The 18615-nt window shown below is 34.9% G+C and overlaps 2 protein-coding genes across 5 annotated transcripts in view; one reads left to right on the top strand and one right to left on the bottom strand.

The window, feature by feature from the left end:
* LOC107653762 (bifunctional epoxide hydrolase 2-like) overlaps positions 1 to 9070 on the bottom strand; it is a 23498-nt gene extending 14428 nt beyond the window's left edge. Inside the window, exons 1-11 of one of the 4 annotated variants that reach the window (XM_016440600.1) lie at positions 8947 to 9070; positions 8651 to 8809; positions 8344 to 8428; positions 8059 to 8215; positions 7045 to 7235; positions 6817 to 6939; positions 6478 to 6546; positions 6280 to 6375; positions 5275 to 5353; positions 2351 to 2385; positions 2222 to 2248 (exon numbers count right to left, since the gene is read on the bottom strand). In XM_016440600.1, the coding sequence (XP_016296086.1) occupies positions 2222 to 2248; positions 2351 to 2385; positions 5275 to 5353; positions 6280 to 6375; positions 6478 to 6546; positions 6817 to 6939; positions 7045 to 7235; positions 8059 to 8215; positions 8344 to 8428; positions 8651 to 8748 (960 nt within the window). In that variant the 5' untranslated portion in view covers positions 8749 to 8809; positions 8947 to 9070. Of the gene's footprint in view, positions 1 to 2221; positions 2249 to 2350; positions 2386 to 5274; positions 5354 to 6279; positions 6376 to 6477; positions 6547 to 6816; positions 6940 to 7044; positions 7236 to 8058; positions 8216 to 8343; positions 8429 to 8650; positions 8914 to 8946 lie in introns of those variants that run through there. The other 3 variants (XM_016440595.1, XM_016440606.1, XM_016440587.1) reach the window with 3 other exon arrangements.
* Positions 9071 to 11673: 2603 nt separating this feature from the next.
* LOC107654045 (neuronal acetylcholine receptor subunit alpha-2-like) overlaps positions 11674 to 18615 on the top strand; it is a 14436-nt gene continuing 7494 nt past the window's right edge. Inside the window, exons 1-6 of the mRNA XM_016440942.1 lie at positions 11674 to 11723; positions 11815 to 11906; positions 13140 to 13291; positions 13733 to 13777; positions 14113 to 14222; positions 15885 to 16944. Of these exons, the coding sequence (XP_016296428.1) occupies positions 11674 to 11723; positions 11815 to 11906; positions 13140 to 13291; positions 13733 to 13777; positions 14113 to 14222; positions 15885 to 16944 (1509 nt within the window). The remainder of the gene's footprint in view (positions 11724 to 11814; positions 11907 to 13139; positions 13292 to 13732; positions 13778 to 14112; positions 14223 to 15884; positions 16945 to 18615) is intronic.

The raw sequence follows: 18615 nt of genomic DNA, 5'->3' as shown, positions 1-18615 counted from the left end.
ATTTTTATTCTTTCTTTTTTTGAAAGAAATTGAAACTTTTATTCAGCAAGGATGTGTTAAATTGTTAAGAAGTGATAGCAAAGATTTATATTGTTAGAAAAGATTTATACTTTTAATAAATGCTGTGCTTTTTAACTTTTTATTCATCAAAGAATCCTGAAAAAAGTATCGCAGTTTCCCAAAAAAAATATTTGGCAGCACAACTGTTGCCAGCATTGATAATTCTAATAATAAATCAGCATATTAGAATGATTTCTTAAGGATCATGTGACACTTTATACTGGAGTAATGGCTGATGGAAATTCATATTTTAAAGGAAATTATATTTTAAAGGATATTCAAATAGAAACCATTATTTTATATTATAACATTTTGCAAGATTACTGTTTTTTTTTCTGTATTTTTGATCAAATAAATGCAGCCTTGATGAGCATAAGAGACTTCTTTAAAAAACATTACAAATCTTACTGATCCCAAACTTTTGAACGCCAGTGTATATCTGCTGAGTTGAAGCACGTTTATCTAGTCTGGTCAAGACTGGTCATAACAAATGCATATATTTTGGAACAAATGCACTTAAATGTTGCACCACTCTTATATTTTACTCCACTAACCAAATGCAAATCATGTGTTATCTGCACTGCAGAATCTGCTGGTCTAACTGTGGACCAACTAAATATGGATTAACAGACTTTCAAAAACAGTCCCTCATCCGTTTGAGGTCTCGACCTGTCAGTTCTGTTGCCACACATGGTTTTGTGATGCTTTTAATGAATCTGGAAAATAATGTGCAACGCCACCTTAACACTTTTCTGTCTTCACCATTCATCCAAGCAGGAGTACCAATGAGAATCACAACAGATAAAACATTTTTATCATACAATCATTTGGCAAGTGATGTAGTATGTCCTGATAGCCTGAAAAAGGTCTGAAAAAACAAGAGCATTGTATTCTGATGAGATGGCTTGAAAAAGGGGAACTGCTCTCATTTTTTTCGATAGAATTTAGCTTCAGTACAGTGTGTCTGTTTAACATGTGGTACTATTTTGAGATGTGCAAAAGAGCAGAGAGAGATGGTTTGTCTGATAATGAACAACGCTGAAAATGTACGAAAAATATCTCTACATTCAGACAAGGCTAAACCTAATTAATACAACCGCCAGGGTTAAAACATAATGTGTCCTGAAAACACATGCACCAGCATTTGACAATATGGTTACATTGGAGGACCATAAAGTAAAGATTCTGATATAAATAAATCAAATGCTGAGTCATTCACTTTATTCAAAAGAATCGGCTCATTCTTTCACGAATCACTGTTAAGTTTGAATTCTTTCTAAATTCAGACTGCAAACTCATAACTCAGCTAAAATATCATTCCTTCTGCCACAGCGCTATAGATTTGGCACAAGAAACAGTATATTTTAGTTATTTGTTCTGTCTGCAATGCAAAAGCATGCAAATGCTCAAAAACTGCTAATGAAACATCATGGAAATCATTCGGTTGCAGTATTTCTTAAAGGGGTCATATGATGCGATTGTGTGTGTGTGTGAGGGGAACAGGGTCACATCACAGGAGAGTGAACTGCCTGTCAGAAATCATAGCACGTCAGCTGTCTTAACCTAAATGCTTGTGTACTGCATCATCACTGTGTCTGTCACGTGACTCTGTTGCCCTTTTGGGCTTGAACTGATGGTAAAACTAACGGCATTATTAACTGTCTTGATATTTACTTTGAAAGCTTGAAGCTCGCGATTATGGTAAGGGGCGTTACATTTCTGACTTGTTCGGCTTGTGGTGTTCGGCCAATCACAATGCACTGGGTCAGCTGGCCAATCAGAGCAGACTGCGCACGTCAAAGAAGGGGGCTTTGTTGAAAACGACGTGTTTGAGAGAGGCGGGGCATAGAGGACCTACAATAATATACAGTATTTGAAAAATAATGTGTTTTTTGAACATTAAAGCATGTCAACATATTCTGTTACACCAAATACACAAAATAATGATCTTTAAAATAGCATCATATGACCCCTTTAAAGTAAACCTGTTAATAATAAGAAACTGTTCTTGAGTCCCAACACTAATTATATGTCTAACAAGACGGAGGCTAAAATATTAGCAATGTATCTTATGTTTTTCAATATTATGCAATATCATAAATAAGCCGTTCAGTAATCCTGTAATTATATGCATGTGTGAAAGTAAAAAAACTGTACATACCATTTTATCCAAAAATGTCACCAGATCCTAAAAAGCCAAGAGAGGGATGACAAAATTGTATGCAACATTAATCAATTTTGCTATAAATTTACATGGATAAGTAAATTCACATGGATTAGTTTTAATTACCAGCATGATTTGTTCTTGAGAATACTCCTCAATCTCTGCATAAAAAGGTGGGAATAAAAGGTGCTTATTCTATGCTCTGTATCTTTTCATATGGCAATAATAACAAGATTTTTCAAATTATATACAGTATATGTATCAGCTTTAATGCACATATCAAAATAACATGTCAAATGTGTTTGTATAAATATTGTCAAATATTAAAAAATGTATAGTTTAACTTACAATTTGCAATAAGTTTAAATACTCCATTTATTGTTTCCACAAAATCTGCAATTTTCTGTCATTGTTTGAATGCAGTACACTCTTAAAAATAAAGGTGCTTCACGATGCCATAATATAACCTTTTTTGTCTAAATGGTTCCATAAAGAACCTTTAACATCTGAAGAACCTTTCTAGTTTCACAAAAGGTTCTTTGTGGCGAAAGAAGGTTCTTCAGATTATAAAAAGGTTAGAAAGAGATGGTTCTTTAAAGAACTTTTGATTGAATGGTTCGTTGTGGAACCAAAAATGGTTCTTCTATGGCATCGCTGTAAAGACCCATTTAAGCACCTTTATTTTTAAGAGTGTAAAGCATGATGTAGCAGAAAACATCTGGCTCTTGTTTGCATTTTCTTCTGTCACTGGTCATGATTCTAACCTTGAAAATAAAGATTAGGCTTAAAATAATGTCTTCAGAATCATTCATACATGTTAAAATCATTTGAAAATTGAACAAATAGCTGTAATCTGACTCAGAGGAAGACAGGAATCATGTCTTTGTGGCAGTTTTTCTGCTGATTAAGGGATAATACAAGAATTCTTACAATAACCACCTTACAAATGGTTGTCAAAAGCAAAAATGCTACAATGCATCATATTTTGTGAGAAAGTGTGATATGCTAGAAGAAATCAGGCACTATTTTTGGAGTCAGCAGCCCAATATTCATAAGAAACAAGTATTGGCTTTCATTCAGCAAATTTGATGCGGGCGGTTTAATAATAATAATAATAATAATAATAATAATAATAAACAGCAGTTATAAACCTTAATTAAAAGGTACTATATATTCGAGCATAAGGACATTTGATAAAACGTTTAATTAAAAAACCTTTAAAATGTCTTTAATTTTATTGCATTGTAATCATTTAAAGCAATAAGGCCTTGAGATCATGCTATATTGAAAATATATTCAAAATACAGCACAGCCTCTCATAACTTATTGTTGAAAACATGCACTGTCACTCCACACACAGTTCTTTATGTAAACTTCAAATCCCATCACAGAAGTGACCTGATGCACATGCTAAAGAGCAGTGTTTCTCATTTTCATTCTCAGCATGATGCCACAGCGATCACAGGGGAACTGGAGTGCCTGGAATCCTTTCGGGCATTTATTTCAGTTACCTGGAAATTCATGCTGCTTTTAAAGCTAAAGCATGACATTTGAGCAAGCAACGCACACACACGTTTAAAACAAACTCTCGGCAGCAGTTTTTAGGTCTCTCACTCATGCGTTGACTTGAGGATAATTCACAGATGTAATGGCTATTGAACAGGCTTTAATGCTATTGCAAACAAAGTCAAAGCATCCTGTTCTGCAAACTTACCAATAGTAATGAAAGTTACTGTTGGTCATCTTAAAAACGTAGCTGACGTCAAAGGAAAAAAAAACAAGCTGTTTTCAAAATATAACTAAAGGAACTATAAATGTTCCTTTAGTTGAAGTAACCTATTATACATACTGTAACTACTTATGTTTATAAGGCAATACAATTTCCAGACGGAATTTCTTATATAATGTATCTTAAGTGTCCTTGATCACAGGATGCAATTAAAAAAACCTTTAACACGTTACCTTGACAACTTCCTGGGAAAGACTATGTATTTTTAATTTACAATGAGCAAAAATGAAGTATCCATCTAAAAAACAACCTATGCACTGATTCTGTGGATTGCAATTAGTAGTTGTCATAGGTTAAGAATCTATCTTATGAAACACAACTAAGGGGTTTTTATATTTCACTTTGGGCTTTTTAATCCCAGGTTAAGGCCATTTTTAACCATGTGTTTAGCAATGCCATTTCATTTTTCATTTTGAAAGGGGAACTAACACTGCTTTTAACAAGTGCAGTATTTAAAGTCATGTTGAAACGCAAGTAGACAGATCTTTTCTGCCATATTGTGACGTACATCTGCGTATCACAAATGTATGGCCTGGACTTGGTTCTATGCATCAGTTGTCAATCAGATTTTAATATGTTGCCATTGCATTCAAAATTGGAGGTAGATGAACACAAGCTTGCAGGGGTGAGTTTTAATGACTAAATGACTGGAGACGTCCTGCATATGTCACCAGAGAGAAGTCTGCCATTTTCACTTAAAGGTCCAGTTATGACATTTTGATTAAACATTTTGAGGTATGTCAAAACATTTAAAAATGCAACATGCACAGATGAATTGTTCACAATAAGATCTATAGCGTGCATAGATAGAGTAGAATATAGCTGGTGTGAACAGAATGCATTAACACTCAAGTCACAGAGTAAGTGACACCTTCTTGTGCTTTCACAACAATGCAAAAAGCCACTCGCCAAAACCTTCACCCTCTCTGTTCCTCTCTGGTGGAACGAGCTGCCAACATCCACCCGAACTGCTGAAACAATCACATCTTTCAAGAAGCAGCTGAAGACCTCTTTTGTAACCACTCCACAATCTCGAACCAAAGCACTAATACGCTCACAAAAAATTCTCCTCTTCTCTAACTTGCTTCCTAATCTAGTTGTCAAACAAGCCTGGCATTGTATATTATGCATATTGTTGGCTTCTTGATGAAGTATGTTTGCTCCTCTTTGCTTTTGTTCCTCTTTAATTAATCGCTTTTGAATAAAAGCATGTAAATGTAATGTAAAAGAAAAAACAATACTGTATATAATTATAACTGACCTGGTGGAGCAGTGGAGTCACCGTAACCTTTCATGTCAAGAGCTAGAACCCTGAATCCAGCATTGGCCAAAGCCGGAATCTGATGAGAAACAATAAACAAAAACAATAACACCTGAAGGACATAGTACCTGAGTGGCACTTGTGTTCTAAGTGGTTGCCAGGGCATTGCTATGCGGTTGCTAATGTGTTCCGAGTGTTATTAATGCATTGCTACCAAGTTGATAGGATGTTAGGTTATTTCTTACTGACTCAAAGAAACCATCCCAAGGTCTCTATGATAGGTTTTGTTCAAACCCCTAATCCCAAGTGAGAGATATAATAATAATAAGCACTAAAGTGCCACAGAAGGGTGATTTAGAACGGTTAAAAAAACTCTTGCATTACACTATGGCATCTTTTCACATTTCCAGGGATCTCAGACGCACAAGTCCATCATAGTTGGGTAAACTTCACTACAATAAATTATTTTTTGCATTTCCATTTGCTCCAACAGCAAAAAAAAACAAAAAAACATGAATGTTTTTATGATTTTCCAAAAGAGTAAAAAATATAGAGAGATTGATTACGATGGTCAGAAGAGGAAAAAGATGTGAAATTTGCCATCACTAGAAACACTCACTCAGCAGCATTAACCAACTTTCTGTAATTTAATACCAAAGTAATAAAACACAGAGTACAGAGTTATAAATATACATTACATCTTTTAAAAATTAAACTACAAAAAAGTTGCTAGATTACATAATATAACTCATTGCGTCATCACAGTCTGTGAAAAGGGTCCATTCTTCTTTTCATTATCCAAAGCAACTTGCATTATTCCAATTCCCCTGGAGCCGTATTCAAAGGTATAATAGTGAAAGCTCATGAATCACCGCTTTTGGCGTTTAAACCCAACACCCGTGGGTTACCAGCCCTGATCTTTAACCACTAAGCTATGAGACTCACAATAATCCTTCAAAGGCCTGTATTCCACTTGCATCAGCTGAAAGATTTGAGGTTCCTCACCTGATACCTCCAGGAAAACCAACTCTCAGGGAAGCCATGGCACATGAGAACAGGCGGTCCGTCTCCCAAGTCCACATAGTGGATCCTCACGCCAGGCTGAAAAACAGAGGAACACACTTTTTATGACCCTTGCTAAAAATAACACACTTCCAGTGAACTTTGGCACAATTAAAACAGAGATAAGCATTTATAAATTACCTTAATATTCACATATCCATGAGAGACATTTTCAGGATCACAAGAGGGTGGCTGGAGATCACCGGTGACCTGTCAAGTTATCCATTAAAACCATTAAATGAAAAAGGTTATTTGTTTTTTTCCCACTGTAAATTATAAGATGACTTGTTCTTTTTAACTACCAAAAACTGTAAATTTAACAGTATTACAGTTACAGTTTTATTACCGTTATTATATATAATAAGGGAACCTGCTGTTAACCAATTAACAGTTTTTTACTGTAGCATTTTTGCAGTCTTTTACCATTATTTTTTTTTTTACAGTCTATCAATGGAATTACGAATTCCAGTAATTCCTCACCTCTATTTCTGTAAGCTTCTGGATTTCCTTAAGAGCCTCGGTGATGTCCTTGACTTGAACAGCTGTCATTCCCAAACTTTCAGCTGCCTTGATACTTTCTTCATCCACATCCAGCCAGACCGCCTTAAACAAGCAAATTATAAGAGCATTTGGTTACATCCTTAACTAGCAGCTTTCGAATCCGCTCTTTCCAATTGGAGAGCTTCTGAAATTATTTACTGCTCTTACTTCTTGAGGTTTAAGCGCAAGTTTTTCAAGGGCACTGGTAAAGATGTCTGGCTCTGGGATTCTGACACCGGCATAGCAAGATCTCACAACCAGGTTGAAATGGCTTTCCAATACGGAGAGAATCCTAGCGACGCCGTCTCTCTGATCAGTGTCATCCACCCAGATATTGGCCAGGACGCAGGTAGAGATGCCTTAAAGGAAAAGTTCACCCAAAAATTTTTATTTGCTGAGAATTTAGTCACCATCAGACCATCCCAGATCCCAGAAATGAGTTTGCTTCTTCACCGGAAAAAAAAAATTGGAGAAATGTAGCATTACATCGCTTGCTCACCAATGGATCCTCAGCAGTGAATGGGTGCCGTCAAAACGAGAGTTCAAACAACTGATAAAAACATCACAATAATCCACAAGTAATCCACACCACTCCAGTCCATTAATTAATGTCTTGTGAAGCAAAAAGCTGCGTGTTTGTAAGAAACAAATCCATCAAGACGTTTTTAACTTCAAACTATTGCCTCTGGCTAAAATACGAGTCCTCTATCCATAACACTGCTTTCTCCAGTGAAAAAGTAATCTAGTCTGAATCAGGAGAGAAATATGCACAGATCAAGCACAGTTAAAAACAAATATGTTGATGGATTTTGATGTGAGAGGACAACAGGAGATGGAGTTTTTCACTGGAGGAAGGGTAATTATTATGGATTATGAACTCACGGCTTTTCACTTCACAAGACATTAACTGATGGACTGGAGTGGTGTGGATTACTTGTGGATTACTGTGATATTTTTATTAGCTGTTTGGACTCTCAATCTGACGGCACCCATTCACTGCATTTGTCCAAATCTGTTCTGATGAAGAAACAAACCCATCTACATCTTGGATGGCCTGAGGGCGAGTAAACTTTTAGCTAATTTTTATTTTTGGGTGAACTATTTCTTTAAGAGATAAATCAACAATTCAATAGAAAAGGATAAATGGTTTATTCAAAACCTCGCAAAACAAACGCAACATACCATGACGACGGAGAACAGCTGCAGCATCAAGAACCGGCTTGTTGAATTCTACCTGCCCAATGTCACTGAAAAGCTTCTGAGCTGAGAATTGTGCAGGTAAAGAAAATCCCTGATCGGCCGCAACCTTCTGACACTCAGCTTCAAACTCAGGAATCATCTGATATGTGAAACCAGTTATGCAAGAGTAAATATTTTTGTTGCACTAAAGCAGAATGCATGCATGCTGTCATGTCATGTCATGTCATGTCATATGCATGAATACATTTATGAATGAATGAAAATAACCTGAGTTAGGGTGACTTTTCCTTTCTCCAAGCGATACAGTGCATTCTCACTACCAAGTTTTGCAATTACATTCTTTATGAAACCCCTACAGCAAAACAGCATTGGTAATGAAATATAATATTAAATGAAAAAAAAGCTAAGCATACAAATTATATATATATATAATAAACAAATGTATTACATTTTTATTTTACATAAAATAGAAATAATAAATATACATTTATAATAAATAAATTATTATTTTTATTTTATATAAAATATTTTATACTAAATAAATAAATAAAACAAACAAATAATAGTCACATACCTCGAAATACCAGTAGTTTCCTCAAACTTCTGAAACGTCTGGGCAAGATGGGGTGTAACAACACCACCCCACAAACTAAACAGCACTGCCTTCTTCATTGGAAACTAGTTTTATTTTATTTTATTCAAAACTAACAAGTCTCTGGGCAAAAAGGAAACACTGGCCAGAAAACATTACACGACTTGTAAGTTACTTGCTTGCCACTTCTGCCAGGACAAATACACATAATGTTTACAGTACAAAGTTCATTGCGCAATGCTGTCATAAAGTTGAATTCGGTGAACTTTTATGTTTACCTGATGTGCGGATTCTGATTTCTGGACGCAGGAAGATCGCTGTACAGTTACCGCAGTGCAATTAGCAACTTGTAAACTAATGCTGTAAGGACTGGCACTGCCAGAGTTTGAGCTTAAATACTACTACGAGTTCTACTATGACGGTAGGGCTGGGAATCGATTCAAAAAAGAATCGATTCCGAGGCGTTGGGAATCGAGAGTCGATTCCAAAGGTTGGAATCGATTCCATCAAGAGGAATCGACTCCTCATTCAGAGCCTTTTTCAGTTCAATAAAGCTTATCTATGGGTCCGTACTGAGATCATCTGAATTTTAGGATGCAGCCTTCCGTTTGAGAAGCACCATTCGCCTCCCTCATGCTCACTAAAAGCCGTAATTACGAGAGTTTTAATGAACCAGTTTAAAAAAAAACACGATTCAGAGGTTATTTTACGGTGGAACTGGCTTGTCCACATTTTTGAGCGCTGCACGACAGAATAAAATACTTTTTTTTTTTAACATTTCTATCAGCCAATGATAATTATAAAAGAGCATAGATCAGTGGCCGAGAGCGCATCTGATTGACGGATAAACCACGAGCTCTATCAGTTATTGTTAATGTTCTGGTTATTTAGTTTCAGTGTACAGCTTGTTAATTTTGTGCAAAGCATAGGCCTACAGTCAAAGTAAACTTCATCATTCAGCTGAACTGTGCACATTTATTAGACACTTCATGTCTTGTTCAATTCATGCGATAAACGCATGTCCCTGTTGAGCTGTGGGCTATGACTAACTTATTTAATAATTAATGTATCCTCATCGAAAAAGAATCGAAAACAACAGTGAGGAATCGATTCTTAAAGGGCGCGATGAACAGTTGGCGCGTTTACGAATCCTGCGTGTCTCATTAGAAGCTCCAGGAATGTTGCCAAGCAACGTCAACGAGACCTATTTAATATATTCATAAGCCAAGCCTTCACTCTAGTAGTTTAAAGAGCTCAAAAGTCAAGAAAGTTATGTCAATCTCAAACTTTATAAAACGTTTGTGAATACTAGTTATTTAATATAAAATGCCTTTTTTTTAACCATGCAATATGTCAAGTAAATATAAATGATTATTAAATATATCATATATTAAAGAAATATTAAACAATATATATAAAATATTCAAATATGACAAAAAAGACGTGTATTATAATGCACAAAACATTAATAAGTAAATAATTAAATGTACCAACTATTATTGTTGTTTCATAATATGCATTGTGTTTAGAAAATCATAACATCATAATCATAACAAAAATCTAAACAAAAAATCTGAAAATATTTTTTATTTACATTTAAATTTATTCATTTAGCAGACGCTTTTATCTAAAGCGACTTACAATTGGGGAATACATCAAGCGATTCATCTTAAAGAGGCAAATAGACACAGAAAGTGCTTTAGCAGACGCTTTTATCCGAAGCGACTTACAATTGCGGGATACATAAAGCGATTCTTCTTAAAGAGGCAAACCGACACATGGAAGTGCTTGTAATACCAAGTTTCAGGCATTGTTCAAATAAGTACAAGCTAGACTGGGGATTAAGTAAAGAGAAGCAAGAGTTTTTTGTTGTTGTTTGTTCCATTTAGTTTTTTTTTTTGCTGTTGTTGTTTTTTTATCATTCGGTCTTTGAAGGTCAGCTGGTCATCGAAGATTACACCAAGATTTCTTATGAGGTAACTGTTGATGAACCTAGCTGGATGGTGAAATCATGCTGTAGAGTTGGAGTGGCGGGGAAGACAAGGAGCTCAGTCTTTGCTAGGTTGAGCTGTAGGTGATGTACTTTCATCCATGCAGAGATGTCCACCAAGCAGCCTAAGATCTGTGCAGCTCTATCATCACTGTCATCAACTGTATCATCAGCATAGCAGTGGTAGGAGAAACCATGTGCCTGTATGTTTGGACCCAGTGATGTAGTGTATATAGAGAAGAGGAGGGGTCCAAGAACTGATCCCTGAGGAACCCCAGTGACCAGCTGATGTGCTTTGGATACCTCCCCTCCCCAAACCACGCTGAAGACCTACCTGTGAGATAGGATTCAAACCAACAAAGTGGAATCCCTGTGATGCTGAGAGAGTGGACATGAGGATCTTATGATTCACAGTGTCAAAAGCGGCAGATAGATCCAGCAGATATATAAGAATTTTAGATTTATAATATTAATATTGTATAAGTATAATAAAAAAAAATACATTTAGTAGATAAGTTATGTAAATTAAGTAAATTATATAATTAAATGTACTGATTTACTTTTCAGTATTTAAATTTATAGACAACAATTATTATTTTATAACATGCATTTTCACACTAGTAATATGTCTAAACACTAGTAATATGCTTAAAAAAATCATAACATCACAACAAAAATCATAACAAAAAATCTAAATGTTTTTATATATAAGAATGTAATATTTTATATTATAAATAAATATAATAGAAATACATTTATTATATGTAATGCATAAATTATTTACTGTAATAAGTCATTAATTAATTGTACCGATTCATTTAGCTATATGTGATGAATTGAATTCAAAGTAGGTGGTGCTTTTTCGCTGATTGGCTAATCCTAAAACAAATTGTGTCATGCAAATATTTATTTATAATTAATAAAAAAATAATAATTAAAGTTTTGAGTATTTGGTCCTTTATAGTACCAAACTGAAGACTTATTTCACAATGTAAACCCCTCCCACTGATCCTCTATGGAGACGCACAGCATCATCATTGGCTCACAGTCCGTCAGACCCGCTCAGTGAGTCTGATGCTGATCCAGCAGCACTATCATAACCACTGCATGATCAGCACATACAGCAATCATGACAGGCCGTTTCACACGCTTCTAGACTTTTGCGGATGGACATGGAGCAAAATCATTTCAAATTATTTTTGAAGAATCTGCCGCTGTTCTTCCTTTTTGTGGAACACGTTAAACCTGGTAAGTGCACAGTTCTTTTTAATTAGTGAAATTATATTTTATGGAATGATTATTCAGTTCATTTGCATGTTTCAAATCATATTTGTGAATGAAACACTTACAGTATCATGCAAAGTGTAATCAAAAGATTTTAGACGAAGTATTGAGTGTTAATGTCTTATTCTCTTCATATAGCCTATCAGTGGATCAGGTACTTAAAATCCATATTAATAACATTTTAACCACGATTTTCCTTCAGAAAATCGACGTGTATCATTTTTAATGTTATAGCCTATTAAGTCCACTGGCAATATTTTAAGCTAAAAATTCAGTGGGATCTAAAAGTCTCAGACCACATTGCATTAAACCTCATTAATTGGAACATTCTTAAATCAAGTGGGCATTCTGAAATTACTATTCATTTTTAAATTCAACACAAAAGAGTAATTGAGAAACACGCTTTAAATGTAGTTCTGTTCCCTACATAGTGTTTATTTAACAAATATGCCTTGTATTACTAATAAAATTCTTATTTTTAATTAGAATTTAAAATTTCTTTAAAAATCTAAAACACAAACAAAATTTATGGAATAATTGCAACAGCTTTTTCCCGTGGCGGAAACAAACTCCCATCTCACAATTCTGACTTTTTTCTAGCAATTCGGAGAAAAAAAAGGCAGAATTATAATTATAATAGCAAGGGGAAAAGTAATTTTAAAATTCAGAGTTGCAAGAAAAAAGTCTTACATTTTTATTTATAAATTACATTTTTTATTTATTATTATTTTTTATTCCGTAGTGGAAACAAACTTCCATAAAAACTATATGTTAAATAAAAGCAATTTTCCTTTCTTTCTTTCTTTTATTTCTTTATTTTTTATTATTTTCCATTATTTTTCTTCGCGTATAAAAGTTCAAATAATAGGACTCTAAATAAAATAGCTTAGAGAACATGGAAGTTGAAAGAAAATAATTAGTGGCTGAAAACTGCTAAAACAACTTTTACTATGCCTAATATAAATGCAAATCTGAGCAAATAATACAAAAAAAAAATGCATAAATTACACCGACCGACCGACTCCATGACTCTAAGACTGAAAAGCTTATTGTGTATCATATTGCACAAGGTTTAACATTTATACAGACAAATCAAACTGTAGAAGATAATTGTCACTGAAAGTTGCAATGGCACGGAGTAAAATAAAGTTGCATGATCAAGACCTGTCAGAAACTCTCTATGAATATCTCTTGCAGCATTATCAGATGGTTGGATCCATGCACATGCAGAAGACAAACTCTTTAAAAAACTCTTCATCGGTTACAATAAGTGGTCCAGACCTGTGCGGAATATCAGCGATGTTGTTATTGTCAAATTTGGCCTCTCGATCGCCCAGCTTATTGATGTGGTAAGTTGATATTTTGCATGTTTTTGATGCTTGCCTTGATAACGTTACAAGAAAGAGTCCTGGGGCCTGTATCATAAAACAAGTTTACCAAATAAGCCAGGTTTATTTCAGTTAGTCTGACTTATTGATTTGGTTCAAAATAAGTCAGACTAACTGAAATAAGCCTGGCTTATTTGGTAAACTTGTTTTATGAAACAGGCCCCAGGTTATAACTGAGTGGAAAACAATGCAAATTAAATGCATCAGTATAACCATCATGAGTGCATTTGATCAGAGAACTGAAGAATTGTAAATGCTAACATGATTTTTACATTTCTGATGAAAATATGAGTGGTGCTTCAGCTTCAGTCGCTTCTCCAGTGTAAGTCTGTGGGATTTATTCATCTACCAGACCAAATTTATATATTTTTCATGCTTATTTCTTGCTCTGATATTCTACAGGACGAGAAGAATCAAATGATGACAACAAATGTTTGGCTGAAACAGGTGACAGTCTTAATATTTAACTGTTTTAATTAATAATTAATAATTTATATTGTGGTCAAAGCTCAACTGATAGAATTCACGAACCCTTTAGATAATCATATAGTAAAAACAAATGCAATAATTATGTTCTATATATTATAAAAAGCCCATTAAACCTCAAGAGTAACTTCAGCAGCACTTACGTACACCAGATTTATTCCTAACTATATTCTAAAGATTTTTACACAGGGTTTTGTTCATATATCATTTACCTGATGTTATACATCATTTTATATATTTTTTCATTTGGCTATATATAATTAATATATCCATATGTGACTGTTTGACCTATGCAGGAATGGAACGATTATAAACTGCGCTGGAATCCATCTGAATTTGATAATGTGACGTCTATTAGAGTCCCATCAGAGATGATTTGGGTGCCTGACATTGTTTTATACAATAAGTAAGTATCGAAATAAAAGGTAGTAGCACACACAACATATGCAGTAATATTTGGTCAAGGTGGTCCTGGCTATTTGGACATTAAAGGTTATGATTAAACTAACACAGTGTCCTGTTAAAATTATGGAAGAAAGAGGACGGTCCAAGTCCTAATGGCTCTATTAATATCTGCAGGCCGTAGATCTGACGCTCTGGTGTTTCTGTAACATTAATATGTGAAATCAACCAGACATGGCGTGAAATAAGACGTTAAGCACTGCTGTAGTTGATTAAAAAAAGGTGCATGTTTTAATCTCCTAATAAAATGTCAAATGACTCGTCTATTTTCAGAAACACCAGGTCTGTTTTTATCTAGGAGGCATATTTGATCTCGACAAATGAGAAATTGAGGTCCTCTTGCATCATCAGATACCTGGAGCAAAAAACGGAAAGTTCTGTAGATATTTGAAGTAATTAATGCAATTGTCATGGAACATCTTCCTAGAGGCATAAAGAAAGTTTGTAGCCCAGATACATCAAAGACACTTCCTATAATTCATCCATATTTTACAGAAAGCACTTTTTAAAAGGGTCATACTTTATGAGATCCAGTTAAAATGTTAGTAATTTTTTTGTGCATTAAAAAATAAATAATTAAGTTTTTTATGGCCCTTAGAATTTTGTCTGCTATCCCTTTAAGACTTGCATCATTGCTTTTATTAAAAAACAAATAGAAGTACAACTGATTTTAACACTGATAATAATTTAAAAAAAGTTTATTTTCATTTAGTTTATTATCTATTAAGTTTAAATAATCATATTACAATGATATCTTAAGGATGGAATAATGGCTACTGAAAATTCAGCTTTGCCATCACAGGAATAAAGCACATTTCAAATATATTTGGAGAAAAAAAAAAACAGTTATTTTAAATTCTAAAAATATTCCACAATATTGCTGTTTTTTTAATGATCAAATAAATGGCCATTTTCACCACATATGAAAACAATCCCGTAGTAAATTATAATTCAGATTTTAAAATGTTGCATTTATGACAAAGTTAAAATTCTAACATGCTAAGTCATAATTATGAGATAAAAATATTATTATTAAACAAAAGGGTGAAGTTATGACAAAGTCAAAATTATGAGATAAAGTCATATTTATGGCATACTAAGTGAAAACTATGAAATAAAAAGTCATTCTTACTAGAAAAAGGTCAAAATTATGACATTAAAAAGCTGAAATGAGATAAGTCAAAATTATGATTTACTAAATCATAATTGAGATAAAAAGTCATAACGACAAAGTAAATATGACATTAAAGTTTAAATAATGAGATAAAAAGTGAAAATGATATACTAAGTCAATTATGAGATTAAAAAGTCAAAATTATGATATACTAATTCATAACCAAGAAAAAAAGTCATAATGAAAAGTGAAAATTATGACATTAAAGTTTGAATAATTAGATAAAAAGTCAAAATTACGATAAACTAATTCATAACTGAGAAAAAAAAAGTCATAATAATGAAAGTCTAAATTATGACATTAAAGTTTCAATAATTAGATAATTAAATTATAAGTCAAAATTATGAAAAATGCAACCTTAGTGAGCATAAGAGACTTCTTACAGAGCCCAAACTATTGAATGGTGCTGTAACCTCATGTGGTTGTCTACAGTGCGGATGGTGAGTTTGCGGTGACCCACATGACCAAAGCCCACCTGTTCCACACTGGAAAGGTGAGTTGGGTTCCTCCAGCCATCTACAAGAGCTCCTGCAGCATTGACGTCACCTTCTTCCCGTTCGACCAACAAAACTGCAAGATGAAGTTCGGCTCCTGGACCTACGACAAGGCCAAGATTGATCTGGGGCAGATCGAGAGCACCGTGGACCTGAAGGACTACTGGGAGAGCGGCGAATGGGCCATCATCAATGCCGTGGGAACCTACAACACAAAGAAATACAACTGTTGTTATGAGATCTACCCGGACATCACCTACTTCTTCATCATCCGCCGTCTGCCTCTGTTCTACACCATCAATCTTATCATTCCCTGCTTGCTCATTTCTTGTTTGACTGTGCTGGTGTTCTACCTGCCATCAGACTGTGGAGAGAAGATCACGTTGTGTATTTCTGTCCTCCTTTCCCTCACCGTTTTCCTGTTGCTCATTACCGAAATCATTCCCTCAACGTCTCTGGTCATTCCACTGATTGGAGAGTACCTGCTCTTCACCATGATCTTTGTCACCCTCTCTATAGTCATTACTGTTTTTGTGCTTAACGTGCACCATCGTTCACCAAGCACCCATAAAATGCCCCGTTGGGTCCATTCGGTGTTCCTGGACCTCATTCCCCACTGGCTCTTCATGAGACGACCGGAACCCGATCAGAAACTCCACAATATGCCCAACCTCAGCACGTCCAAAAGCTGGCTTCAGCAGGAGACGGATGTGGACGGGCTGAACTGTCAGGACATGGAGTTCGGGTTAGGGATGGGAATATCCACGTCCATCTCGTCACCATCCGCCACGTCTCTGCATCTGTCCGACTCGGAGCCTTTGCTCCAGAAGTACGGGCTCCAACAGTTAGGACACGTGGTGAACTTGTGTCAGTGTTCAGCAAATCTTACAAATCTCGTGTCAGACCCCAGTCTGACCTTCTCACCGTGTGTCCTACGAGCTCTGGACGGGGTGCGCTACATCGCTGATCACCTGCGTGCTGAGGACGAAGACTTCTCAGTGAGTGACGCAAACATTCAACGCATTGTTTAGGGATTATAGAAGCCCAATTCCAATACATAAAATTATTGGTAAACCATAATTATGACATTAAAAAGTTGTAATTATGCCACAAATTCAAAATTATGGCAAAATTGTGACAAAAGTCAATTATTAGATACATCTAAATTTTGCATAAAACAAATTAAAAGTCAAAATTATGAGATAAATCAGATGGATGACATACTAAGTCATAATTATGAGATAAAAAGTGAATATGCAATAAAAAAAAAAAAAATTATGAGATACAAGTCAAAATTCTGACAAAAGGTTGAAATTCTGATATAGTTATATTTACAATATTAAAAAGTCAAAATGATATATTAAGTCATAAAAATGAGATAAAACGTACCTAGAGTGAGATTAAAAATTCAACTATGAGAGTCAAAATTATGACATAAAAAGGCAAAAAGGATGAAATTCTGACACTAAGTTGTCAAAATTCTGTTGTGTGAATACTGATGAGACTTAAGTCAAAATAATAAGCGTCAATAATAAGTCATAACTATGAGATAAAATGTACTTCAATCATGACAACTCTCTGAACATTTTAACATGGTGATGGATATGACAATGTTAATGCATTTGGTCTTGGCGGAACAGATCTGCTACGCTGCTGCTGAACTGCTGCTGCTGTTGGTTATTGCTGTAGTTGTAGATTATTGCTGCTGCTGCAAGCAAGTACAGGAACTTGCTACTGCCAATGCATATGGCGATACGGTGCCGTGAGTATTTAAGACATGCTGCTGTTGCACAAATAACATATAAAATAACCCCCCAACAAAGCTGGAAGAAGAAACAAAACATTTAAATATGTATGCTGCTGCTATACAATAATATGCTTAAAATCATCCCTATAAGGCAGAAGGAATATAAAAGATAAAACCCCTCAGAACAAGCAGATCTATTGCCAAGACATATGTACTGCTGCTGCTCCGGAGAGCTGTGAGACCGTGTGTTTGCTATCTACAGTATGTGAGCCTGGGCCGGCTTTGCCGAATGGCTTAACGCTAGTGAACTATTGCTGTGTGTACCTGATCGGTTGACCAGATAGCTTAAACTAGTGACCGGAGTTAAATGTGTTTCTGGGCTAATGGAGCCCAGATAAATTAACTAGTGGCTTAACAATGTGAACCTGGGTGCTGTACCCTTAGGTTTATTTAACTAATGACCTAAATAACCATGTGTGTCTGAGCCAATAACTCAAACTTACCTAGGTAGAAATGCGCATGTGCGAGCTGTTGCGGTTGTAATATTTAATCAGAATTTGCTAAGCATAATCTACTGCTGCTGCACGAAACCTGCTGTAAACCCTGTTGAATTAGCAAAGTAATAAATACCTATTGCACTTTAATGAGTTAATTTACCCTCCATGAGTTATCACTAAAATTGTATGCAACTAAAGCACTTTCTGCTGCCGCTGCTATATTACCTATAATAATGACTTGCTATGCATGCTGCTGCAAAAAATAATTTCTAACCTTGCATCTGAATTTGCTATGCATGCTATAAAATTTGCTAACATTGCGATCTGAATAACTATGCATACTGCTGCACAAAAGTACTTAGAATTACTACTGCCCATTTATTAAATAACCAAACAACCAAATAGTGGCTATTTCACGTTGAAGA

The sequence above is a fragment of the Sinocyclocheilus anshuiensis genome, unplaced genomic scaffold (assembly GCF_001515605.1).
Source record: "Sinocyclocheilus anshuiensis isolate Anshui unplaced genomic scaffold, SAMN03320099.WGS_v1.1 scaffold1561, whole genome shotgun sequence".
NCBI classification, from domain to species: Eukaryota; Metazoa; Chordata; class Actinopteri; order Cypriniformes; family Cyprinidae; genus Sinocyclocheilus; species Sinocyclocheilus anshuiensis.
This window is presented reverse-complemented; position numbering and strand designations above follow the sequence as displayed.